The sequence below is a fragment of the Salminus brasiliensis genome, chromosome 19 (genome assembly GCF_030463535.1).
Source record: "Salminus brasiliensis chromosome 19, fSalBra1.hap2, whole genome shotgun sequence".
In the NCBI taxonomy this organism is placed as follows: domain Eukaryota; kingdom Metazoa; phylum Chordata; class Actinopteri; order Characiformes; family Bryconidae; genus Salminus; species Salminus brasiliensis.
The window spans coordinates 30651124-30677899 of NC_132896.1; the positions used below are offsets into that span (position 1 = coordinate 30651124).

General features: G+C 40.4%; 1 protein-coding gene across 4 annotated transcripts; it reads right to left on the minus strand.

Annotated features, from left to right (window-relative positions):
• Window positions 1-472: 472 nt before the first annotated feature.
• On the minus strand, window positions 473-26732 carry tapt1a (transmembrane anterior posterior transformation 1a). 4 transcript variants are annotated; one of them, XM_072663527.1, is made up of 15 exons: window positions 26534-26732; window positions 20294-20442; window positions 17776-17894; window positions 16176-16208; window positions 10763-10925; window positions 8794-8929; window positions 8605-8702; window positions 7647-7716; window positions 6862-6942; window positions 6084-6193; window positions 5777-5836; window positions 5340-5408; window positions 4917-4993; window positions 4313-4476; window positions 473-3442 (listed from the first exon to the last, which is right to left on the minus strand). In XM_072663527.1, exons 1-15 carry the CDS (start codon window positions 26715-26717, stop codon window positions 3195-3197), a joined length of 1761 nt encoding a protein of 586 aa, XP_072519628.1. In that variant the 5' UTR covers window positions 26718-26732; the 3' UTR covers window positions 473-3194. The 4 variants fall into 4 exon arrangements, with proteins under 4 accessions (XP_072519628.1, XP_072519627.1, XP_072519630.1 ...); XM_072663526.1 differs by having other exon boundaries at window positions 473-3466; XM_072663529.1 differs by lacking the exon at window positions 16176-16208.
• Between the last annotated feature and the right edge of the window lie 44 nt (window positions 26733-26776).

The window sequence follows — 26776 nt, forward strand, 5'->3', positions numbered from 1 at the left end:
ATTCTCAGCTAGCTCAAGAACCCTGATCAACTACATTTTGGGGTGTAAGGAAGTGCAAATGTGATTTTTCCACTGTCGCTGAAGGCCAGTAGTCCCCAAACCCCCCCCCCAGTCCTTGTGGATTTCAAGACAGTCCACATTTCTGCTCTCTGTGTATTCTGAATTAGATGGGGGTAAATAAATCTGCAGTGTCAGCGGGTCGCTGAAGACTGCTTCAGGAACTGCTATCTCTAGGCCTCATTCATATACTGGGTGCTCTTGGTAGTTTGCTGGTAATGACTGTACTTGACGGCTACACTGTACCTCCCTTCCCTCGTCACCGACCTCGAGCAAACTGTTTGTTGAAAACCGTGGGGTCTGCTCTACAGGGTCTTCCTCACAAATTCCCTTCCCCCATTCCTCAAGCAGGACGAGACAGAGAGAGAGATTGACAGAGAAGCACAGGTCAGGAAAGGAACCAATTAAACTGGGATACATTACAAAATACATTTATTAGCCATCCTAAAAACAGGGCTTTTACACACAGTTAACTCTTTTAGTCTTTAACCTGAACACATGAGATTACTGAGACACGTCCCTGCACTGCTGGTAGAATGGCATCTTCAACAGAAACAGACATTAGAGCATGAAGGTAGTGCTGTGATTCACGGTCAGTCAGGACCAGTACAATCTCACCACAACACTGATAAGAACTTAATTTTTGTAGGAATGTTTAGGATGGGTCACACCAGGTGGTTCTGAATATCTAAAAAAGCTCCAACAGCGTCCAAGGTGAGAGCATTTCCTCTCTTAGTTAAGTAAAATATTGTCTCAAGCAACAGCAAAATATTCAGAATAAATTATTAAATTAATCCATAGTTAGGAATTAATCTGTATAGAATTAGTTATTCTTTATATTTTACTTTAATAAACTGTTTTATTGCCTGTTTTATTTAAAAAAATATTATATTATGTACATCAGAAGCCCTGTCTTAAATGAATCAGCAGTTATTATAACAAACAATATTGTAGTGTAATTTTGGTCACTTCCCCCCCCCAAAACAATGTACAAACACAAAACGCTTTAAAGGGGAATTCCACCAATATTTTCAACATTTCTAAATGATTAAATTGTTGTAATTTAGAAACAAAACAAAACAATATTAATTCAGAATGGTTTGATGTGAAATGTGCCATCAGAGTAGGGCTGGGCGATATGGCCAAAATATTTTAATCGCGATACACGTTATTAATCACGGTATTTAGTGATTATTATTCACAATGTGCTGCACTTCATTCAGTTAAACCAGGCTAACACTGTTTGTAGTGAAACAATATCCTCGACATGCTTAGAAGAGCATACTGCGCATCACAATGACAAAAATTATCACAATACAAAATATCGTCATATTGCCCAGCTCTACATCAGAGGTACTGCATGCTTTGGAAACACTACCCTAAAGGTTATTAAATAAGATGAGTTTTACTACAGTTTTAGTTGTCAGACACGTATACATTTTTAAAAAATAAATGCAGGGTGCAGGTGAATGGTGTTATTAGGCAAGACAGACCCTAAAGAAAATCTATTTTACTGAGATTTACCACTGTCTTAATAAAGTACTGTATTGTAGACCTTTAAACCCAATGGTCATTTTGGATACTAAAATAAAGCATCTGCATAAAGTATCTGTATCTTCAATTTCACACCAAAACACTCTGACTTTATTTTCAATAACTGAATCATGCAGAATTTGATGGATGGTAAAATTCCCCTTTAAAAAACACCAAAACAAACCACTGTGAAATTCCTCCATATTGAACCAGAGCAGCAAAATTCAACTTCAAATACAGAGCTCTGCTCGTTCCCTCAGCGAGTGACGGATGTAAACATGTGAGAGAGTGAGTGAGTGAGTGAATGAGTGGCTTGTACATGTTAAACCAAGCACCTAGGCTACTAGAAACTTCTACTGTACATCTTAAGACAAGGCGGTTCATCTGGTGGTAAATCAGTGCAAAGTTTTGCCGGCTGGTTCGGCTGCGCTCTCTTGGCAGAGGTTTAGAGAGAAGCTAAAAAGATTCCCTACTAAGAATATATTGTTTTGTGATTATGATGATCCTAATACAATACAGGTACTTCAATGCATATTAATTCCAATAATGCACTTCGAATGTCAGACAGTTTAGTCTGAAAACTGCATTATGGACTAACCTGTTTGGCACACTAAGCAGAATTGCCCAATAAAACTTGGCTAAATGTTACAATAAAGTGAATATCACTCAACACCAGTATTGAAGGTATGGAATGTTATTTACACGATAAGGATGAGTAAGGAAGACTCGCCGTGGTGTCTGTGGCCTTTCCACTGTGGTTAAAGCAGAACTGGAAGTTACCTCCAATTTGGGCAAAGCATGCGGCCAGCCATGTGACCAGCACCGACCTAGAATGGTGTGTGACTGACTGGACGTTTTGCTTTGTGTACCTTTTGAATATGACTAAATACACTAAATACACTATCATATAGCAGCTGTCAGGCAAAAACCTTGTATCTTCAAAATAGGAAATAGGAGGAAAAAACCTTCTTAACTTTCAATGGAAGTCAATGTAAAATATGTTAGTCCAAGTCATTTTGTAACATTAATATTGGTCTAGTTTTTATTAAATTTGGCCACAATGTATAGAACAACTATACCAGAAAAAAAGGCCAGATTGAAATGATGTCAGAAATTGAGATACAAAGTTTTTACATAACAGCAACAGAAGAGTTGGTCTACAATGTGAGTCAAATCATTTAAACTCATTTTAAAACGTAGTCTATCTATAGCTCTACAACTCTTGAATATACAAGAATTGTCCCTCCTCAAATGTTGAGAGGACACAATTTACTTTTAAAAAGCCCCTTTTTTCACATTACGGCAAGCTCCTAATAGAGCATACCCATTGCACTGAGGTGCTGTTTCTCTCTCTCTCTTTCGATTCAAAGTCCAAAACTGAGAGAGGACCCTGACGTCCATCCTAAAACGACCAGTTCTGGAAACCATGTCGTGTGATCCGCCAGGCAAACGTATTCTCCATGTCCCAGGAATGCTCATCATCACTGTCCGTTTCCCATTGTCCCTGGTAAATACTCACAGCTGCCAAACTGTTGAGCCTCTGAACTCTGAGATGCTGACTTTGTGGATTAAAAGTCACCCTGGCTCTTGTTCCCAGGCAGCGGTCAAAGTATTCGGTTCCCGCATAGCGTGAAGCGGTCAATCTCCAGCAGGTCTTTCTTTGGAGCTCTGTGTTTGAGTTCGGGAGAAGGAGACATCTCACTGCTGCCCTCCGCTGGTTTAGACGGGCTCTCTGGAGGAGGCTCGCTGGTCTCCTTGGTCACGGGAGGCGGGTCTGGGAGGAGCGGCCTTGATGTTTGGGGGGAGGGTTGCTTGGTGATGAAAGGGGCCGGCCGGTGCACCTTTGGCTCACCTGAGAACAAGTCGAAAGAAACTTCTGAAAATAGAAAGATTGGTGCTGGGTTGGAGGAAATGGAATATAAAGTAAATGTGATGTTTAATGTTTAACTTTTATTGAAACTTTTATTGAAAAGGTTTGTGTTATTTGAGTTTTTTAAGGCTAATGTTAATGTATCACAGTGATGTAATTTCATAGTAATATTATTTATTTAATATTATTTATATTACCCATTCCTCTTAGCAATAAGAGATTAAAAAGGAAAATGTAAAAAGGAGAAACAAGAGCTTTCTGAAGAAAGTAGTGAGATCTTGTCAGTGAGCTAGTCTGAAGAACAGAGCTCAGTTCCTCCAGGTTTCTCCTGGATGCCCCTCAGTCCAGCCAGCACAGTGTGGAGGATGTGTTGAACTCCATCAGCAGCAGCAGCAGCAGCAGCAGCAGCAGCAGCAGCAGCAGCTCACCTGATTTACCATCATTAAGCCCTGATTTACCACCAAACCAGGTGTTGATCTGAGGAGAACTCTAAATAATACTAGACTCCATGAGGAGATGGAGATGTTCTAATGATGAACACAGTGACAAAAAAACACAATATCTTGTATCTGTTATTAGCATTTATTTGAATATTAGTATTAGAATATTAATATTACTGTGCTTTTTTAATCTAATTCTCACAGGTGTCTAAACCTGTTGCACAGTGCTGTACGTCTCCAAAAGAACAGCATTAGTTAAGTGTGGTGCACCTAAAACACTCTCTATAGATTACCTTTACAGGCAGTCTGGCAGAACATGCTCCTGCTACAATTTTGACTGACAATTTTGAACAGCAGTTCATAGCCAGTGTGGAAAGCGCTGCCAACTCAGTAGGAGACACGTAACCCTTACCTGGAAATGGGGGAGATGTGGTCTTGCTAGGTTTGCTGGGGGTCTTTTTTGGAGTGGTAGCGCTGGATCCATCAAACAGCTTCCCTTCCATGTTGGCCTCCTTGACGTATTGACAGGATTTTCCCAGCAGAACTATACTGTTCAACACTTTCAGTGTAATCATTCTGTAGACCAAATGAGAAAAGCCTTGTCATGCCATCATCATATTATCATCAACTGGGCTCGCGTTTAATTTGACATTGTGAACGTTAGATTTCTGAATTGATGGCTAATTATCAGACCTCGTTTATTAGTAAAGTCTCAATTATAGACAAACACAATCTAAATAAGCTAATACCACATCTTTTATCCAGCACATCAAGTCAATATCTACAGTGCAGGCTAAAAAAAAGTAAGTGGACCTCTTTGTTAATGACTTCTCCAAGAAAAAACTGGCAAACAGGTTAAAAATGTGACTGCTTTTCCCATCACATACAATCTCACAAAGCCTGGTTACTGCCTTTGTGAACTTGTCTTAATGTAAAAAAGGAAATGGTGCATGGTGGTAGCATTCTGAACAGCTAAAATGGTAAGGATGTGATTTGCGTGTGTGCGAGAGATTTACCCTAGGTAAAAAAGCAGCAGGCAGACAGATGAGAGGGCTCCCTGGATCTTCACTGAGCTCATCACCACTCGGATCAGCTGAGAGAGAGAAAAAAATATATATCAAAAAAGATTGATAATGTTAAAAAGACAGATAAGGCAGATACTGATGGCTAGAAAGATATAGGAAGGGAGTCTGATTAATACAGGGCAAGATTGCATAATCACACATATGTGCATAACCCTACTGATAGCATGTGTGAGTCAGCACAGGCTTAACAAATCTGTTATGCCAAAGCCTGAAACTGTCAGGCATGTTGCCATAAGCCCACATCAACTTTAAAACCCTCTGCCATCTGTTTCCTTAAATCAATAACACAGTGGTGCGAGACAACCACAGGCACAGCTCAAATAAGACTAGAAACACTGCAAAGAAGTGGCTCACCAGAACAGCCAGAGGCAGAGGGATGAAGCCCATTCTTCTGGCCACAGAATCACTGTAGTCTGTGTAGGCCTGTTCATAGCAAACCAAAAGACATGAGGATTAGGATTAGTTGTGGTTGTAGTAATGATAATAATAGTGATAATAATCATATACCTTATTCATATAGCACCTTTCATACATCAAAGCCAGTTTGTCGCAATAAAAAACATTGAATCTCCAAAATGATGACTTTACAGGAGAAGGCAAAAATGGGATTAACTTCTAATGGAAGTCGATGTAAAATAAAGAGTTCATTGCAAAAAATTAAGAGTATTTCTATTGGGCCAACCATCCAGAATTATTTACACGGTGGACACAGAGCAGCTATACGGTTCAAACCTTCAAAACGAACAAAGATGGAGACCCATTGTTTTCAGTGCACCCAAGCTCTCACTTACATTCTGCTGCCGACTGCTGACGAGCTCAAAGGCCAAGCTGGCTTTATATTCCCGGTACACCTACAGACACAAAACACAGGAAAAATGGCCAAATATGTCAGGTTATTACCATATTCCCCACAAAGTGAGCTTTAAGCAGAATATTAGAGCCTGGATGATAACAACCCCCCATCCCCACAGACGCTGAGATTAAGCTTGTGTTAAATGAGACCCAGATCTCAAATTTCAACAGCTCAGCTCCACAGTGGGGAATCTCTGCAGGCTTTAAGTCTTCACACTGTGCTCGTTTCCCCCCGGGAGTGCTCACGTCTGCAGTGATGTCATTGAACTTGGTGATGAACGCGTGCTTCACGACGTCCACCGCCATCTCTGACGCCACCACCATGAAGACGTCTGGCAGCAGCACCCACAGGTGATCTAAAAATCAATCAACACCAGCATTACGTTTCAGGGGGCAGGTAATCAAGAGTTAATATCTCTAATGGAGGAGATACAACATGCTGTCAGGAATAGTTTCCACACATGCGAGTACCAGTCAAAAGTTTGTGGACAGTTTGTGGTGCTCTCCCAATGTTTCCTTCAAAATTGAGACCTCAAGGAGGTGTTCTCCTCTCTGCCTCAGTAACTGACTACTCTTTTGGGGTGGCTTAGCATTAGATTTTGCATTCAGCCACGAGAGAATTAGTGAAGTACTGACCATCACACCACAGAGCAGGTATTATTTGTGTACTGGTCATTCTCAGCACTGCAGTGACACTGACTGACATGGTGGTGGTGTGTTAGTAGTGTGTGTTAGAAAAAACTAATATTCAAAATGAATGAACCAATAGAAATCCTGAAATATCTACTTTTTACACTGAAGGTTTTTTCCTTTGCTATAAAGTTGCCATTTTGGAGATACAAGGTCTCCTTTGTGCGACAGTGACGATATGTAAATAAGTGTGCCAAACTTGTGACTGTTACTGCAGTCATTAAGAATTAATATGATTATTCTACTTGCTAGTTTTATGGTAAAAACATCAGGTCTACATGTTCTGTATGGTCTCGGTCTGAGAGATCAAACCCGAGGCTTGTAGAAACCAGACCTGAGTTCCAGGAGAACTGCTCCATGTTTCTCAGACACACGATGAGCAGCAGAATGTAGTTAGTGAAGCGCTCCTTAATGTCTGCAGGCCAAAGAGCAGCAAGAATCCAGCATCAGCAACACGACAGCATCCTCTAACTCAAACCAACCCACCCAACCATCCAACCAAAGAAACAAGCAGAGAAACATGCCAGGCACAAAAACTACATCAAATCTTAAAGACAAGGCTGTCTGTGGTCTTGCTGATGTCTTGATGTCATTTCTGAATGGGCTGTTCAATGACTTGTTTTTAGGACAGTGGTTTAAAATATGAATATAAAAATGTATATAAAAATACAAACACTGAGGAGGATCCACCCTGAGGTGCAGCCACTGAGAAAGAGTGTGAGGGTGAGCATGAATGTAGAATAGACACTGATTACACCACAGCTCATCTATGCCCCTCATTCAAGAAAGGCTGAATCTTTCAACCAACTTTCGGGAGCCGGAGAGGCCTGGCATTCAGGCTGCACAGCCTGTCAGCAGCTCCGTGTGCGTTATCAGGGAAAGCCTGAAAGCTCCGATTAGCATTTCAAAAGGACCTCCATACTAAAGCGCAGGATCACAGCTTTACCTCGCCTGATATCAAAGCAGCTGTCGGCTGCCGAGGTGACAGACAGTCTTACAGATTCAACTTTCTTTGGACATCTGAGTAGAATACCGCTTGTGATATGTGATTATGTATTCAAGACATCGATTAAAGAGTAAGACACTATAGCATCTGCGCAGTGGCTGGAGCGGACTTACCGCTATTAGACATCTGAAACAGGTTATTCTTCTCAAACTTCTTGAAGACGCTTCCTTTGATCTCCACAAACTGTAAGAAAGGAGAAGGAAAATACACAGGCACAGGTAAACAATAGAAGTGTGACGGCCCACAGTCATGGTTTGGGCATAACTGCTCAGGGTGGGTTCGGCAACAACAGGAAAAAAGCATAATGCGTAAGACTAGGGTTCTTTGCTTTCTTTTCCATTCTCATTTCAGACACCAACCAGCTTAAACTGAGCTTAGCATGGCATGTTTCCAAGACCCACCTGTGCTAATGCTAAAAAGTTAGCAATGCATTGCATGGCATAACCATTTTTGGTTCTATAAAGAACCATGTATGTCTAAGAGATCTGCAAGTGTAAACCTTTAAATTTACACTCACACACATCTCGAATACAAAAACATGTTTTTTTATGGATCCAAAAGTGGTTCCTCTATGGCATCGCTCAAAGAACCACTTAACGCACCTTTATTTTTTGAAGTGTGTCTCCATGTTTACTCAGTATGCTGTTCTTTCACTTAACTACTAAGTATTCTGTATACTAAGCATCTGATCACCCCTACTATCTCCATTTGCTTTACTGCTGTGTTACTGGGAAATAACCAGTCACTGCAGACAAGCAGCACATTTTCAGAACTCTTAACAATAAAGGTTTTAAGTGTTGCTTGAGCGATTTCAAAGAAGAACCATTTTTGGTTCCATGAAGCCCCATTTTATTATCCAATTTTTCGACCATTTGGGCCCCCAATTACCCAACCCAGACACTAGTGTGGGCAGACCAACACACGCCCTCTCCGACACGTGTGCAGTCAAGCTGCTCATTTTTCAAAACCAACGCGTTGGGAGGGAAGCGCCGCATACACCTAAATGGTTACAACCTAAAGTGTCTAGTAATAAATGTGTGTGTGTGTGTGTGTGTGTGTGTGTGCGCTCACATTGTTGGACATCATGATGGTGAGCAGAGACTTGTTGTGGGAGTTGAAGGCTACGTTCAGCGTAGACGCCTGCACCATGATGAGGATGGCATGCAGGACTGAGATACAGGTATGCTCAGGAAAAGCGCCGCTTCTGCTCATTAACATTAACAGCGACCAAAATGGCTAAACTCAGTTTGAAAAGGATACAGACATAGAAGACAGCCATAATGAAATGAGGGATGACCCCGATGTGAGCTCTCTTCCTGGACTTTGGCTCTGTGGCAGTCCAATACAGAGCATCCAGGATGTCCTGTCCGAAGGAGGAGAACAGACGGTCCGCCACCTAAAATAAGTAAACAAATAAAAACTACGCATATATTTATTTATTATATTATTTAAGACACAGTAAAGACACAGTTAAGGCAGTTTATTTGTGAAAAAGTATATAAATATATAAAGAAAATAATTAAAGCATTATTAAATCAATCTTTTTGGCTATACCAAGGATTCAGATAATTACCCAACGTGTACGTAAGGCTTTGTTTTGTACGTCCAAATATTTTCCAATATACCAGGAATAAGACCGGGGCAGTGGTGGCTCAGCAGTTGGAGCACTGGGCTATTGATGACAGGGTTGTAGGTTTGATACCTGGGCTTGGCAAGTGGCACTTGAGCAAGGCCCTTAACACTCTCTGCTCCCTGAGTGCAGCAGTGATGGCTGGCCAACGCTCCGAGCCCTGTGCTCACTGTCCACTGTGTGTGTTTGCTGCTGCACCTATGGTTTAAAGGCGGAGGCCAAATTCCACCAGTGCCCAACACTAACAGTGAATACGGGGGGACCTTGGTGTCTTGGCCTCTAACCAGGTTAGAACTTAAATTGGAGTGACTGGCTCACCTGACATACCACTAAGCTTCTGGCCACTCTCCTTCATATACTAGATAAATCATATTAAATACATACACACATGATTTCACTGAATAAATCATGAAACTTAAGCAGGTGTATGTAAATAAACTGACACGCTAGGACCTCAGTACACAAGTTACCAGCTTGTCACGTCACTGAATGCAACAAATGCAGCTGCTTCCTTGCAGATAAGACTCAGCTGAAGGGTGAGGATTTAACAGACATCAGACACTGAACAGAAACTGCTTTTTAAAGCTGAGTGTTAAAAAAAAAGTCAAATGTAAAAGACTGACGATATATTCCACCAACACCCAGCTGAACATTACTGATATTCCTCCTACAAGTTCCTCCTACAAATTCGAAGCTGTTGCGCCTTGGCCAAAACTATCCACCCCTACTGCTCTCATCTGAGACAATGTTTCTTCACAGCAGGTCAGATATTAAGTGCGCTTGTCTACTTCCATTAACACAGACATCCTGTATTCCGTGACTAACAAGAAACTGCTCTGCTTGATCCGATGACAGCAGCTCCTGGCATGATGGTCTCATGGCCGTAGCCCACTTTAACGCAGCAGACACCCCTAGGCTGCCTATCGTCACCTTGTCTGAAACTTAGTTTAATCTGATAACAGAAAAGTAACCCCAGGGTACACCATGCCATAAAAAAAGTTGGATCTTAATTTTGTATGGAAATAATGAGGTCGGAGCATCTTTTGAGGATCAGGTGCAATGCTGTAAAAAAGTGACGTACAATGACGTTCAACTTATTAAAAGAGTGTATGGTGCAGTCTTGAAACTGGAGAGGTTTGTCTAGCGGCCATGCCCAAAAATCTCATTTTGAGAGCCCCCATATTATAATTAGATGGCATCTTAAAAACATTGCTCGTCATTTGTGCTCTACTGGCTCCCTAATGGTGCATAGTGCTTGAGACTCTGAGAATTTCACTGTTATGGTGTGTTTATTTGAAGCCCCAACGTGTCAGATTGACCACCAACATCATTTCTAATTTTTTGACCAAGGAATTAGTCAATCACGGCCTGATGTGCAATGGGTGGGGCCAATTCCATTTAGAAAAACGTCATTTGAGGACTTCTGGAAGTCCTACATACGTCACTGACCATGAATACGGGTGGTAGTCTGACCAGGATTCAGGCAGTTGGGTATGACAACTGCCCCCACTTTGCCATTCACAACCACTGTCCTTGGCCTCACTGTCCTTGGCCTCATGCATGCTGTACATGATGACGTCCGGTTTAACTAATGCATACCTCCAGCATGTTGTAGATAATGTAGAGCTTGATGACAGACTGCCCCCGGATTAAATGGTACATCATGGCATAATCCACATAGTGCATCATGAAGTAACACATCACCATGATCAGACCTTTCAGCAGGTCACACACCTGGGCGGGCTGCAGGAACCGAGAAACGCTGAGAAAACACAGACACACAGACACACATTTTAGCAGACAATATGCATTGAGGAACATTTACTACTCATACTTCCATTTAATCTAGAAATCTAAAAAAAAAAAAATGTTCTTCCACACCAACTGAACAGCAGTAGATATGGATGCGTACGTGAGCGGCAGTTTGGCCACAGCCCTTGCTTACTTTCAGAAGGAGAAATGGTACACAAACAGCACAAAACACAACACTCATGCAAATGTCAAACCAAAGGCCTCTGTACTCAAATGGGCAGCCTAGCAAAGTCACAGACAAAACAAAGGGATGTGAAACATTTCTGTTTCAAGGGATTTCTGATCCAGCTCCACTAGATTCAGAGATCATTCGGCACAAGTTTCGTCTCACTGCTATTTAGGGACCTGAAATTTCAATCAGCCCCTGGCGTTCAACACATAAAAATTAGAATTGGCTGTTATTCTCACTTCAGGTAACACATACTAGATGAGTTGCCTCAAGTCTCTCTTTCAAAAAAAGAGCCACTTCACAATTTGTACTAATACTATTTTAGGGAATAATGTTCTAAGAAATAGATCTAAAGAGTCACATATTTTAGAACTTTGTCTATTTTTGCTAATGAATCTTGATTCACCAAATAAATCCCTAATAGTATTCAAATCTATCAATAATAAGAGACTTTTACATGTTTATTACTGTTTTAGACTTAGACATTCTATGAAATAGATCTAAAAAGAGTCACATATTTCAATTTATTAATCTTGATTCACAAAAGAAATCCCTAATAGAACTCAAGTCTTTCCAAACAGAACCACTTCTTTTTTGTTTTTATTATTTTAGGCTTAGAAGGCCTATAAAATAGATCAAAAGATTCACTACAGGTTTTGCTTATATTTTTAGCAATGAATCCAGAGTTACAAAAAACTTTATCTTAAATAGCTCAAAAAAGAGCCACTTCCCAATTTAAATGACTATTTTAGGCAACAACGTTCTAAAAATTAGATCGAAAGAGTCACATTTCAGACTTTCAATCATTTTTTACTAATGAATCTTGATTCACCAAAGAGCCACTCATCATTTATCATTATTATTTTTAGGCTTTAAATGTTCTAAGACATAGATCAAAAGATTCCCATTTCAGAATTGTGCATCTATTTTTACCAACAAAGAGCCACTTTTAAATGGTTTTAAACTGTTGTAGGCTTTGAAATTCTATGGAATAGATCTAAAAACTGTCATATTCAGAATTTCTTCTTTTTTCTCCTTAATCCTTTTTTATTAATCTTGATTCACAAAATAAATCCCTTACAGAACTCAAGTCTCTCAAAACAAAAGAGACACTTCTCAATTGTTATTTTTATTTTAGGCTTTAATGGCCTATAAAACAGATAAAAGTTTCACATTTTTCAGAATTTTGCTGATATTTTTACCAATGAATAAACATAAATAAATAAAAAAAAAACTTCTATACTTTGGATCTCCCAAAAAAGAGTCACTTCTCATTTAGTGTTATCATTATTTAAGACTATTTTCTTTAGGATTACATTTCAGGAATCGCCATTTTTAGTAATGAGTGTCAAATCACCCAAAAAATCCTGATCGCTAAAAATTCCCACCTGGATAGAAGGTTTGATACTGATGAATTTTAAATGCAAGCTTTTCTCAGCAGATTAAAGATGGTACTAGCAAGATGTTATTGATTTTAAACTGTCTAGCAGTCATGGCCAAAAACTCCTTGTGAGACCCCGCATCCATTAGAATTAGACACCATTCGGAAAACAATGCCCTTCGTTTGTGCTCTACTGTCTCCATAATGGCGCTTAGTGCTTGGACCCCGATGATTGCCACTTGTAGCTTGATGGTGTTAACAGAATGTTTGATTACTGGTGCAGAGCTTTAACCGCATGCTTCTCACAGCAGGTAACAGATGGTAAGAAGCGTGCACACACGCGCCCACACACACACACACACACACACGAAAGCTTTGCGTTTGAGATAAAAAAAAAAGAATCAAAGCCAGAACAAAATGTGTAGAAAATATATATGTATATGTATGTATATATGTATATGTATAGATTGTGAACACTAGACAGTGGAAAATAATACTATACTATAATTCCACGGCCCTTTCTTGAGCAAAGAGAGTATTTTCTACAAAGAACGAAACAGAAAGTTCTGTACATATACAACTATAAGCGAACCCCAACAAACTTGTAACAGTCGTACATATTTTACCATTCACATTACAGCTACCATCCACCAGTGGCGCTGTTTTGCCAAATAAGAAGAACTCATTACTAATGTTAAGTAGTGTTTGAGTATGACGTATGAAGTTTACAGCTAACACAGACAAAAAAAAAAGTCAAGTGTGAGTAGACTTATATTTCCACTATACATACACAGAGTCGCTCGATTACGAGCGTGGTTACGATGGACATTAGGACAAGCTACTCGTGTCTGAAAAAACACAAGTGCAGCGAGGTTGGCATCAGGAGAACTTGCAGTGTCGAATGCCGGCATAGCAGCATTTCATCACTTCCTGTTAGTAGAAAACAGGTAAGGTAATGTAGCAGCCTTGCACCATCGGGATTAGTAGACGGTCGAGATCTTATTGTATTAGCAGTTGGGACGCAGCCACAGTTTTGCTACAGCTACATTTGTGCCGCTTTTCTCAGTTATGGAGCTTCTAAAAAAGTTAGGGTAAGGGTTAAGTTAAGTTTAGGTTAAGGTCAGAATTAGGTTCAGGTGTAGTAGGTTAAGTTTAGGTTCAGGCTAGAATTAGGTTTAGGTGTAGTAGGTTAAGTTGAGGTGTAGGTTAAGTTAAGAATTAGGTTGAGGTTAGAAATAGGTTCAGGTGTAGTAGGTTAAGTTTAGGTGTAGGTCAAGGTAAGAATTAGGTTGAGGTTAGAATTAGGTTCAGGTATAGTAGGTTAAGTTGAGGTGTAGGTTAAGTTAAGAATTAGGTTGAGGTTAGAAATAGGTTCAGGTGTAGTAGGTTAGGTTTAGGTGTAGGTTAGAATTAGATTTAGGTTGAGGTTTAGTTTCAGATAATAAAATTTCACTGCTTGTTTGTATCATTCTCTGTTCAGATGGTTTGATTTCTGGGTCTCTGGGTTGCGTCAGTAATTAGTGATTAGTAATTAGTTCGAGATTGGATCTATATCTAGTACATATTGTACGAATCCTGAAATGGTCTTTTTGTCGCTTATGTACAAATTCTTCTTGAGAGCAGGCTGTGTCATAAATTTGACAGGATTTACATTACGCATGAGCTGTGAAACATTAGTTAATCTATAAGGTACTATCCACTGTCTATATATAAAACATCTCCAACACTATATATTTTAGAGCCTTTAATACTATACGGATTTATAAAACATCTGGTTCTCATAAAATGCCATACATCAGCTGGACACTTCCCGGGTCTTAGAAATCATATATCAGGGGCTTGAAGTGGCTCAGTGGTCTAAAGCAGGCGGGGCTTGTGAGTTCTAATCCGGAGCCATGCCGCTTTGCCATCAGCGGTCGAAGTCTGAGAGAGCACAACTGATTACACTCTCTACGGGTGGGCAGATTGCTCCCTCTCCAACCCCATCAGGGGATGTTGGCCAGCACAGGTGTCCATTAGCTGGTGGAGCCGGGTACCTAGAGCCTAGTAACACTAACGAGTCACATGACATTTTGGAGAGAAAATGACAAGCAGTGTTCAACTTGGACATTTAGGGGTGTACTCACTTTCGTTGCCGGTGGTTTAGGCATTAATGGCTGTATATTGAGTTATTTTGAGGGAAGAATAAATTTACACTGTATAAGCAGTGTCATTTTGTCAGTGTTGTCCCATGAAAAGATATACTTAAATATCTGCAGAAATGTGAGGGGTGTACTCACTTTTGTGATACACTGTATACCGTAAAAAGAAATCATATCAAACGTGGAGACATTAGAAAGAAGATGCACAAATCAAGGCTGATATGGAGCTACTGGTGTACTGTGTCTATTCCAACTTCTCAAACATGAGCAAGAGGAAATCACACCCCACTGAGCAGGTGAAAGCTTGTTCGTGATGTGGGTTTATGGAGCATAATGTGCAACATGACTGCAACATGCATTATTTGCTGAGGCACATTTCATAAACATCCAGTTCCTGAGCTTAGCTGTGTTTGCAGTGTAAACAAACCACAGAAAGCACGCTGCTTCTGAAGGCTGCTGTATGTGCTGAAACCAGAGTGGAAGCTCAGAAGATAAACAGACCTGTTCGCTGATTTCAATCTTACAGGGTCATAATATTTTATTTCCCTGCTCCTGAATTAGGGAATAAAATACACTATGAAATGTTGTGGGCTACCAGGACTGTATACAGGCAAGTGAAAAAATGAGGACATCCCATGAAAACCTTTGTTTGTGGTGATATAACTAAACAAATACAACTCAAGAAAATGTCTTTAAACATGTAATTAATAGAAATGTAATTTTCTTGTGAGGAAAACCTTAGAACCCCATGTTTATTACTACTTTTACTACTGTGTCAAATTAAAATCACCTGCAGATGATTAGAACATCATTAGAGAGGATTCTGGAGGAGCCCGTCTTATTTAAACCTCAGACATTAAGTCTGGTCTGCTCTTGATTGGTAAAGTGAGTGTTATCGCCATGGCCAGATCCAAAGAGCTCTCGGAGACCTTCAGAATGAAGGTTATAGATGCAGCGGGTTTCACAGTCCGCTAAGCCATTTACAAGTGGATACAACTGACCAACATGGCCAAGTCAGGCTGTCCTAGCAAGTTTAGCCCAAGAGCAGAACCACAAGTTGAGCAAAGACGTCTCCAACAACCCTAGGTTTATATCACAGGACCTACAGGTAGCTCCTACCACAGGTGATGTCAAAGTACAGCATCTACCATCAGAAAAGGGAAAAACTGCACAAGTTTGATTTTCATGGGAGGTGTGCAAGGAGGAAAGCCCAAAACCATCAGGGTGCTGAGGTGGACAGTCCGAATTCAGACAGCAGAAATCCTCTCCAGGATCTTATTCCAACTGCTTTCCTTCTCCAATTAGCTTTAAACATCAGCAGACCTGTCTAGACAGTTGGAAAACAATTCTGCAGGAGGGGATTTTTACTTTGGGGAACTGGAGTTGGGGTTTTTCACCTCTGAAGTCAGCTAATGCTGAAGCACAAGACACTAGCAAACACATGGGTCAGTCACAGCATGACGGATGGGATGAACTTCAGGTCACCACCGGTGAGTTACGGTTGCCTACCTGCTCCTTCTGCAGTACGGGCAAATATGTGCCCTGACAGGGTTGAGGAAGAAGGCAAAGGGAAAGAAGATGATATTAGAGCTTTAAAGGAACAAGATCAGGGTGATGAGGCTGAAAGAACACCACTGGTAGTTCAGTGGATATTAAAGCAATGGTTCAGTCAAAAAACAATGTTCTCCTTACGGCAAAGCATCTTTAGTGGGTAAACACTGCTTCTTTAGTTCAGCACTGGGACTAAGGGGCTAATATGGCTGAAAGAGGAGCAATGATGATCTTTCATTGATATTGTTAACATTATGAACAAGCTTTTCTGCGCAAATCTTGGATACAGTTAATACTTTAAAAGATACTGACCAACTGCAAGATATTAAAATCGGCATCGCATTAAACGGACATTGCATACATACATGTGTACATATAGCGATTAGGATTGCAGTGGTATACTGGTTTTAGGTATACTATGGTATGACAAATTGATGGTTATCTTATTGTGTAGGTGTGCTTAATATTGGTATTGTTTTTTAATACAACCGAACAGAGATTCCCATACATTTTTTTAACTACCAAAAAACAAATTTACAATGGTTTTTATCCAGTTTTTAATCAGTAAATTAATCATTCACGAAAATAATATAATCATTATTTGGATACAAAATTGTTCAAAAGAGCTCCACCTTATGTGCAGCTTTCCAATTTATTTGTTTTATTAAAACATAATAATTAAAAATTTAAAAAATAATAATCTCAATTTTATCTAAATATTATCAAACAACCTTGTTTTCCTTTCGGGTCCTTGTGTCTGATAAAAAAAATAATAATAATGATGAAATACTGTATAAAGTGATACTGTAAAATCGTAATGGTCATCATACCACTAACAGTTTGCATTGTTGAAAACCTTAATTGCGATATAAAAAACCCCCAAGAATTTTCATCAGAAGATATCAGTGATCCAACCTGTTATGATATTATTAATGCACTCTGTGTATCTAAGACTGTTGTGGAAAATGAGAACTGTGGGAATTTTTTTGTATCAAACAGCAAAAAAAGCATGACCTCATTTGCCGCATGTTGCATTGCACCTCATGCAATGACTTCTGGTCATGTGCATATTACAATGACTATGCTGAAACGATAGTGTGTACAGCCCTAATAATCAGTATAATTGGATCTACTGTAGCACATTGTTAAATAATTCAGCCCCATAATTAACGAAGGTTTACAGCCACCCTTTAGCCTTGTGTATCCTGCAGGTCTAAATTATCACATACGTGCCTCCAACTGTGTGGAGATGCTAAATTAGGGACTCAAACAGATTTCCTGGAACAGCTAAAACAGTGTGAGCTTGAAGCGGTTTGAGGCAAGTGTGTGATCATTTAGCAGTGGAGGAGGCACAATGCTAATTAATGGGATACAAGCCCTTACGTTTGCAATCAGATTTATAGGGAAATAGGATGGATCGTACATTGATTTTTTTAAAGGAACCATCACTTTAATGTCAGAATGGTACAGTATGAGGACCATGGTGGGAAACTGCAAAATGTGCATCAGTGTTTTGGGAAATAGGTCTGTGGATGCGTTTGTGCACCCTGTGTTTTACCTGAGGCCACAGCAGGGTATGGTCAGCAATCTCAGGAAGGCCAGCAGGGTTCGGAGGGGCAGCAACGTAAACACGTAGAGGAATGCATCCAGGCACAGGAAGAGGCCAAACATCATCAGCTGCATAACACAACAGCACAGAGAGCAGAGGGTGAGATCAGGGCGTTCACATATAATCAGGCTGACTCACATGTCTAGCCACTTTCTCTTTAAGCAGTGAGCTGCGATCTAAATGATTCAGCTCCACTGCGAATTGGGTTTATTAGCATAAAAGGTACAAAATTCCTCAAAAACGTTCTGAAAATTGCTGAAGAAGAACTGGAAAATAAAGACAAGAAGGTTTTATCTTCTTCGCATGGTTCGCAAGCAAGCAAGTCCTCTCTATTCAAAACAATGCCATTATCTCGATGGCTTAGCTTAGCAAAAAACAACAACAACAACAACAAAAAAGGGGCTAAACAGCAGAATCAGAGAGGTGGTCACTATGGTAACCAGGTAAGTGTGAGCTGAGTGTTAGTGGGTGCGCAGTTGTTTGACGTCATGGCCAACGCCCCGAACATCATCAGACAGGCACAAACACCCCGAATTTGACCAAACATTTCCGTAGCACACCAACACTTGTGTTCGTTCGTGTTCGTCCGGTTGGATGAAGATCAATGCTGGGGGCTTTATACCCTGCTCATGGCAGTACTTCTCTAACTAATAGCTGAATGCATTCATTAGAAGACTTGTCCAAAAACATTTGGACATATAGTGTACGTTTATCACCATCACATTAAAAAAATATGATGATAAAAAAATGATATTTAGCCCCTAATAACCACAGTCTCTGCTGTACCAGTGAACCTCTGGGCCTATGCTGGTTTGAACGCTGTGTTCATTATAGACTGTACTGCCTGTTATGGGCCCCAGCGAAGCCCACAGTAAGAGAGTGTATTGACTGAACTTGGATCAGACGCTCAGAGCCCTCTCCAGTCTCAGCCTGGGTCTTAGAGGAGTCTTTGTGGGCACATACCCCAGGTCTCAGCACACACACACATACATACATACACACACAAATCAACTCAGGAAACAGGAACAGACCCTGTGTGTGTGTGTGTGTGTGTGAGACCCCAAATTAGAAGAGGAATATTGCAGTGTATGAGGGAGTGTTTGAGGGAGGGCTCTCATATACACCTTTTAGAATTACCTTCAGTAACACACAACGCTACAGGAGACAAATACACAGCCTGCTGCACAAGACACTTTTTTTTCAATAGTTTTGAAACGGTTTTGGGCAAATACAAACTTCCAAAACCCAATCCAATCCAAATCCAATTTTTTTGTTGTTGTTGCTAATTTTTCATAATTTTACTATAATCAGGTTCCACTAATCAATGCAAAGAACCCCAGTCCGTTCTCTCTGCAGTGTGTAATGCAGCTTCACACTTAAACCACTGTGAATGAAATTCGGTGGCATTCCCCTTTAGATCACCACATGGCTCAGCTGCTCCATCTAGTGGCAATAGTCTCACTGCATTCAAGTCATCAAATGTTATTAACCTACTGTGTAAAGGTTATACAGAGGATCACACATGTTGTTTAAGGAAAAAGAACAACAGTCAGCCATAACATTAAAACCACTGGGGGATGAAACCCACTCGAATGATTTTTTTCATTCTAAGCTTCCAGAGACTGTAACTGGAACCAGGTACAAGATTCTCCAAAACTTGAGTCGTGTTTTTCTCTGAGAATTCAGTCGTCAGTTTTTTAGTTGGAATATTTTATTTCTTCATCTTTATCTTTCTATTTTACTGCTTATTATGAATTATTATATTTTTACTAATGTATTGTCACATTTAACTAATTGATTTTTTAAATTGTAATCATTTGTTTATTAGATTTTTTTGTTATTAATTAATTTATTTTGTTTGCATTTTTGACCATCAATAATTTTTTTTTGTATTTTATCTCAACTTCTTTGTTTGTAAATTGTAAACCCAAGCTTAAATAAAAAATGATGATGATGATGATGATGATCATTATCAATAATATTGATTGAGGGTTGGATAGATTAGGCAGCAAGTGATCAGTCAGTTCTTGAAGTTGATGATGTAAAAAGCAGGAAAAATGGACAAGCATAAGAATCTGAGAAACTCTGACAAGAACCAAACTGTGATGTTCGAGACAACTGGGTCAGAACATCTCCAAAAAACATCAGGCAGGTCTTGTAAGGCTCACTGTGGGCTAGACAGTCTGGCCTGATCCCACATAAGTATTGGTGCTGTAGAAGTTAATGCTGGCTATATTTTGTGGCGTCCACAAGGCCCAAAGAGGACCCACGCCATATTTAATTTAATGTTACGGCTGATCAGTGCATGTCTAGCTGATCTCGAATGGCCTTTTCAAAACCTTTGTGAACGATGCAATGAATTCAGCGCTGTGCGCCGTGTGTTCTCTCAGACCACATCCTGAAGGGCAGAGTGAGAGAGAGCATTGATTCGCTGTGGTGTGAGAGAGTGTGTGTTTGTGGGGCCTACCTTCTCCAGCTCCTTGGGGATTCTCATGCATGTGTAGACTCTCTCTCTCTGCTCTGTGTACTTTGCCTCGTTGTGCTCCAGGAAGTAGCCCCGGGTCAGCTCCGCACACATAAACCTCAGCAGGGACGGCTCGTCTGCATCCTCCGCCTCTGCGAAACACGGTCAAGCTCAGCACCATCCGAACACAGAGCTTTTAATAACATTAGATTTCATCATCTACTGGTTTTAAATAGATTTCGAAATATGACACTGAACACGATACATATTGAACTGGTGGAACAACACTGGGTGGCCATAAGTATGTGGACACCTGAGAATGGACATTAATGGAAAGTTTCTCTAGCTTGCTGCTCTAACAGCATCCATGCCAGCATCCACAATAAGAACCAAAGTCAGTCAAGACATTAAAAATTAAGTTTTTATTTTTATGCTGACCAATCAGATCAAAGATAATGTGCTTCTTTCCTGCATTGGAACTCGTTAACTCATTAATGTCCAACTAATTTATGAAATTTATAATAAGGAGAACGCCACAAAATCTAAAGTGATAATTAGTCTAAAGTGATGAAGTTTGGTATAATTATACTTTGGATAAACCCTGACCAGTATACATTTTAATTCATTTGGGTACACAACATTTTTTTATACTTTTATTTACAATAAAATTTGGATTGTATGTTGTAGAAAACAAAATCAATACTACAACAAAATGTTGTAAAAAAATTAATTAAACATGATAAACTAGACATACAGTGAGTTTTTGTATAGATTTAATTTCACATCAAAAGTTCTGTCAACTCAATGGAATGCAAAAAAGCAAAATTATGGATACTGGTATATCTATAGTAATTTCCTGTCCAGTTAACAGCCTTTAAAATTATTATTATTATTTTTTTTTAAGATACAAGACTTTTATTTTATGTACAAGAACTAACAGAAATAGTTATGATCCATAGGAGTGTCTTGCTATGGTAACCTTAACATGTCTACTATTAAAGGTTTTGGCCTCTGTTAGGCTATCCTACCTCAGCAACATCCCTTCTAATTACTTGGTCAAACATACAGGCCAGGCTTGGCTGGTCTGCTAATTCAATCTGACCTCACCAGCTGCTGAGATGACGGACAAACAGGCAACTGTAGTTTAATGTCATTTCACCTCAACAGCATCTACTGAGGAGTGTGTAGCGAGTTTCCTTTATTTTCAGAGAGGTCTGGCCACTGTGTTCACAGATTTAGGCTGCTGACGTTTAGTAAAATCATGGGTTGGTAAAACTAATAGCTACTAAAAGCTACTATGCAATAGACGTCGACTGCCAATGATTCTTCTGAAATCAGGGGTATTAATAGGGGGGTTGTCTCCCATTTGCAGCAGTAAAGGCCTCTCCTCATATGGAGCATCTTTACGCTATAGGTTGGAACATTGCTGTTAGGATTCAACTGCATCCAGCCACAAGTCCAAACACCTTTCCATCCAGCCTTTCTTCTAAAATCAACAGTATAAACAGGGGGTTGGTCTCTCATCTGCTTGCCATAACAGCCTCTACTTTTTTGGGAAGGCTTTACACTTGATGTTGGAACATTGCTGTTAGGTTTCAACTGCATCCAGCCACAAGAGCAGAAGTAAAGTGAGGTACTGATGTTCCAACGCATAATGACCTCAGGCTCTTATGCAGCAATTCTGGAGTGTCTTGTTCCCTTGGCCAATGTTTTTCAATGGTGTGATCGATGTTGCATAAACAGCTGCTGAGCTGGCAGTCGAACATTTCAATTAGCATTAGCAAGCTTGACATGTTAGCATTAGCTTGTCTTGCAAAGTTAGCTTTGAGAAAAGCTGACAGATGTTAATAAATAAAAGCAAGCTGCTAAACGCTGAAGCAGCTGCTGAATGTCTTGTCTATTTTAAGGCTGCTAGGTTTCGCTAAAAATGCTGTTGGGGTATACAGCTCAGCGTTCAGATGCTGTGGCATTTATCTGGCGCTTTTTTTTTTATTACTCAAATTCCTCAAATAGTTGGAAGATTTGCACCAGAGTAACGTTATGAAAAGCTGACCGACTTTAGGAAACAGTAAAAGCCAGTTGCTGAATATGAACAGCGGGTGAAATAAGTATTGAACACAGCATCATTTCAAAAGCTGTGCTATTGACATGAAATTCACGTCAGACGTCAATAATAACCCATTCAACACACACATGCAGAGAAATCAAACCATAGATGTCTCTGCATAGATAGAAACCATAAATTAAGTGTGTAATGATGAGAAATGACATCATTATCATATCAAGTACTGAACACATGAAGAAAGTCATCAGAAAACAATCCTGCCATTTAGTTACTACTGGAGTAACTTTTTCTATTGTGTAAATATTCAGTATAATGTGTAAATATTCAATATTTCTATTGTGTAAATATTCAGTATAATGTGTAAATATTCAATATTTCTATTGTGTAAATATTCAGTATAATGCGTAAATATTCAATATTTCTATTGTGTAAATATTCAGTATTTCTATTGTGTAAATATTCAGTATAATGCGTAAATATTCAATATTTCTATTGTGTAAATATTCAGTATAATGTGTAAATATTCAGTATTTCTATTGTGTAAATATTCAGTATAATGTGTAAATATTCAATATTTCTATTGTGTAAATATTCAGTATAATGTGTAAATATTCAGTATTTCTATTGTGTAAATATTCAGTATGTGTAAATATTCAATATTTCTATTGTGTAAATATTTAGTATAATGTGTAAATATTCAGTATTTCTATTGTGTAAATATTCAGTATGTGTAAATATTCAGTATTTCTATTGTGTAAATATTCAGTATTTCTATTGTGTAAATATTCAGTATAATGTGTAAATATTCAATATTTCTATTGTGTAAATATTCAGTATAATGTGTAAATATTCAGTATTTCTATTGTGTAAATATTTAGTATAATGTGTAAATATTCAGTATTTCTATTTGTAAATTTGTATTCTATTACACCTGTGTAATGTGATGTGACAATAAAAGTGATTTGATTTGGGTGCAAATTAATATCCGCTGCTTCAACTGATGGACTAGAAAAAAGTTAGGTCTCATTACCAAGGTACCACACAAGAAACATCTCATTAAGGGGAAAAGCAGTGAGCTCTCTCGAGACCTTCGCAACCCTACTGCTGCAAAACATACTGATGGCAGTGGTTACAGAAGAATTTCTTAACTACTGATGGTTCCAGGGAGCAACTCTGGGGCTGTAATCCGGAAGTGGATTTCACCATAAACCGGACACGACCAGGAGCTCCCTGCAAGATTTCAGACAGAGGAGTGAAAAGACTTAGCAGAAGAGCTGTCCAAGGGTCAAGGACCACCCATGGACAGCTACAGAAAGACCTGCAATCATTAAGTAATGCAAAAAAGTTCAGCTCAACAAAATCTGGACAAGCCTGTGAGACACTGGGAGAATGCAGTCTGGTCAGAGGAGACCAAAATTGAACTCTTTGGATTCACACCATGTTTGGAGGTCAAAAGGCACCATCCCAACAGCGACGTTTGGAGGTGGGAGGATCATGGTGTGGGGCTGTTGTTCAACATTCTTGATTCAAATTTGCTGCCGTCTACCAGGACGATGAAGATGAAGCGAGGGTGGACATTTCAGCAAGGCCATGATCTCAAACACACAGCCAAGGAAACTCTCGATTGATTTCAGAGATAGAAAACGGTCCAGCCAATCACCTGACCTGAATCCAATTGAAAATCTATGGCTCAGAAATCAAAGCTCAGAGTTCACAGAAGGAGCCCACAGGACCTTCGGGATTTGAAGAGTGTTTGTGTAGAAGAATGAGCCAAAATGCTGATTGGCTCACACCTGACCAATGCGGTTATCACCAACAAAGGCTTTCGTACGAAGTATTAAATACATTTCAGTTTACATTTCCTGTGTCACTTAATGAACATCTATGGTTAGACCTGTTTTGCATGTGTGGATTGGATGGGTTGGTGAGAATTTCATGTCAATGAAGCAGGCGGGTGCTGGAGTTGGCTGCCCACCGCTCTGGGTGTGTGTGTGTGTGTGTGTACTCACTGCCCCTAACACGTGTGTGTGTGTGTGAGTGTGTGTTCACTACCAGATGAGGACACATTTCGCGGACACAAATACGTGCACCTTTACCTTCACCTTTGTAAGCGGCTGCTGAATGTCACTCCCAGTCCCAAGCTGCTAAATAAAAAGCTCAGTGTTCAGATGCTGTGGCACGTATTTGACACTTGAATAATACGACATTAGGCACCTGAGAAAGGCTACGAAAGCAGACAGACAGTCAGACAGACAGTCAGACAGACAGTCAGACAGACAGTCAGACAGACAGTCAGTCAGACAGAGTCAAGACAGACAGTCAGTCAGACAGACAGACAGACAGACAGACAGTCAGACAGACAGACAGACAGACAGACAGACAGTCAGACAGTCAGACAGACAGTCAGTCAGACAGAGTCAAGACAGACAGTCAGTCAGACAGACAGACAGACAGACAGACAGTCAGACAGACAGACAGACAGACAGTCAGACAGACAGACAGTCAGTCAGACAGAGTCAAGACAGACAGTCAGTCAGACAGTCAGACAGACAGACAGTCAGACAGACAGACAGTCAGTCAGACAGACAGACAGTCAGACAGTCAGTCAGACAGACAGTCAGTCAGACAGACAGATAGTCAGTCAGACAGACAGATAGTCAAGACAGACAGTCAGACAGACAGTCAGACAGATAGTCAGACAGACAGTCAGACAGTCAGACAGACAGTCAGTCAGACAGAGTCAAGACAGACAGTCAGTCAGACAGACAGACAGACAGACAGACAGTCAGACAGACAGACAGACAGACAGACAGACAGTCAGACAGACAGACAGACAGACAGACAGTCAGACAGACAGACAGTCAGTCAGACAGAGTCAAGACAGACAGTCAGTCAGACAGACAGACAGACAGACAGTCAGACAGACAGACAGTCAGTCAGACAGACAGACAGTCAGACAGTCAGTCAGACAGACAGTCAGTCAGACAGACAGTCAGTCAGACAGACAGACAGATAGTCAAGACAGACAGTCAGACAGACAGTCAGACAGATAGTCAGACAGACAGTCAGACAGATAGTCAGACAGACAGACAGACAGACAGTCAGACAGAGACAGTCAGACAGTCAAACAGTCAGACAGAGACAGTCAGACAGTCAAGACAGTCAGTCAGTCAGTCAGACAGACAGACAGTCAGACAGACAGTCAGTCAGACAGACAGTCAGTCAGACAGACAGTCAGTCAGACAGTCAGTCAGTCAGTCAGACAGACAGTCAGACAGACAGATAGTCAGACAGACAGTCAGTCAGACAGTCAGTCAGTCAGTCAGACAGACAGTCAGTCAGACAGACAGTCAGTCAGACAGACAGTCAGTCAGACAGACAGTCAGTCAGTCAGACAGTCAGTCAGACAGTCAGTCAGACAGACAGTGAGACAGACAGACAGCAGTATTTAGCAGCTTGCTTTGACAAACCTAGGCAAGCTGCTAAATACTGAATCCTCAAACAGCTGCTGAATGTCACTCACACGTTTTAGGCTGCACATTTTGGGCCAGTAACCCTCCTTGAGTGAAGATATGAAGCTAAATGACACGTATCTGACACTCTTTAGTCTAAATATTCAACATATTATAGGATATTTGACATTTGACGATAGTAGGGCTGTGTTGACAGTAACGTCAGCTAGCTAGCTAACCACATCCACTGCTGGGTGACTGGCGTAACGTCTGTAGCTAGCATTCACCTCACGAAAACCGTGTCCTTTCTCTTATTTCTACCCTGAAACTAAACTCCGACACTATTTGAGGAAAGTTTAGTATCTGTTGTGGTTTTTACTGGACAGTTTAAGTTTGGGTTTGGCTGCTACGATAAGCCAGAGGCAGGGAAAGCAGAACCCACAGCAGTCCCCGCAGCTAGCGCCAGCCAGCTAACGTAACTTACGTAGCCGTGTATCTTTCCCTCTCTGCACGTTCGGAGCATTTAAGGTGGCCGTGTTTCTAAAAAACATCGAAACATCCATGTTTTGGAGCTACTGAAGTAGGGAAGTGCTGATTAAAAATGGCAGAAAGAGCGGAAACCTCGCCGTGCGGCTGTAAAAGGCGAAGTCCGAGAAGTTGGTTGTCAGGCTGGCTGTCAGTCCGCAATAAAAGCCGCTACGCCGTTATCGTAAGCCCCGCACACACCTGAGTGCTCCTGCTGCTCCTCTTTGCCAGGCGGTCGGTCATAAAAACCCAACGTTTCTAACGTTTCTGCCGTTTCTGCTTTCCGATTCCTTGCCGCGCTGCCCCGCAGACATGCCGTGCGGCTCCTCTTGTGATCCTCTGAATCGGTTTCCTCAGACAGCCCGACACTTGCCGAGTCCGCCATCTTCACTTAGCTGCTTGCTCTATGTGGACCACAGGCGTTATTTCTTTTTACACCCGTAT

Coding starts and splice junctions, on each gene's coding strand:
- tapt1a (XM_072663526.1), bottom strand. CDS start 26,717: ATGGCGGACTCGGCAAGTGTCGGGCTGTCTGAGGAAACCGATTCAGAG. Junction 5,409..5,776: donor TCAGCAGTCGGCAGCAGAAT/GTAAGTGAGAGC, acceptor TGCTATGAACAG/GCCTACACAGACTACAGTGA. Junction 4,477..4,916: donor CTGCTGCTTTTTTACCTAGG/GTAAATCTCTCG, acceptor TTTGGTCTACAG/AATGATTACACTGAAAGTGT.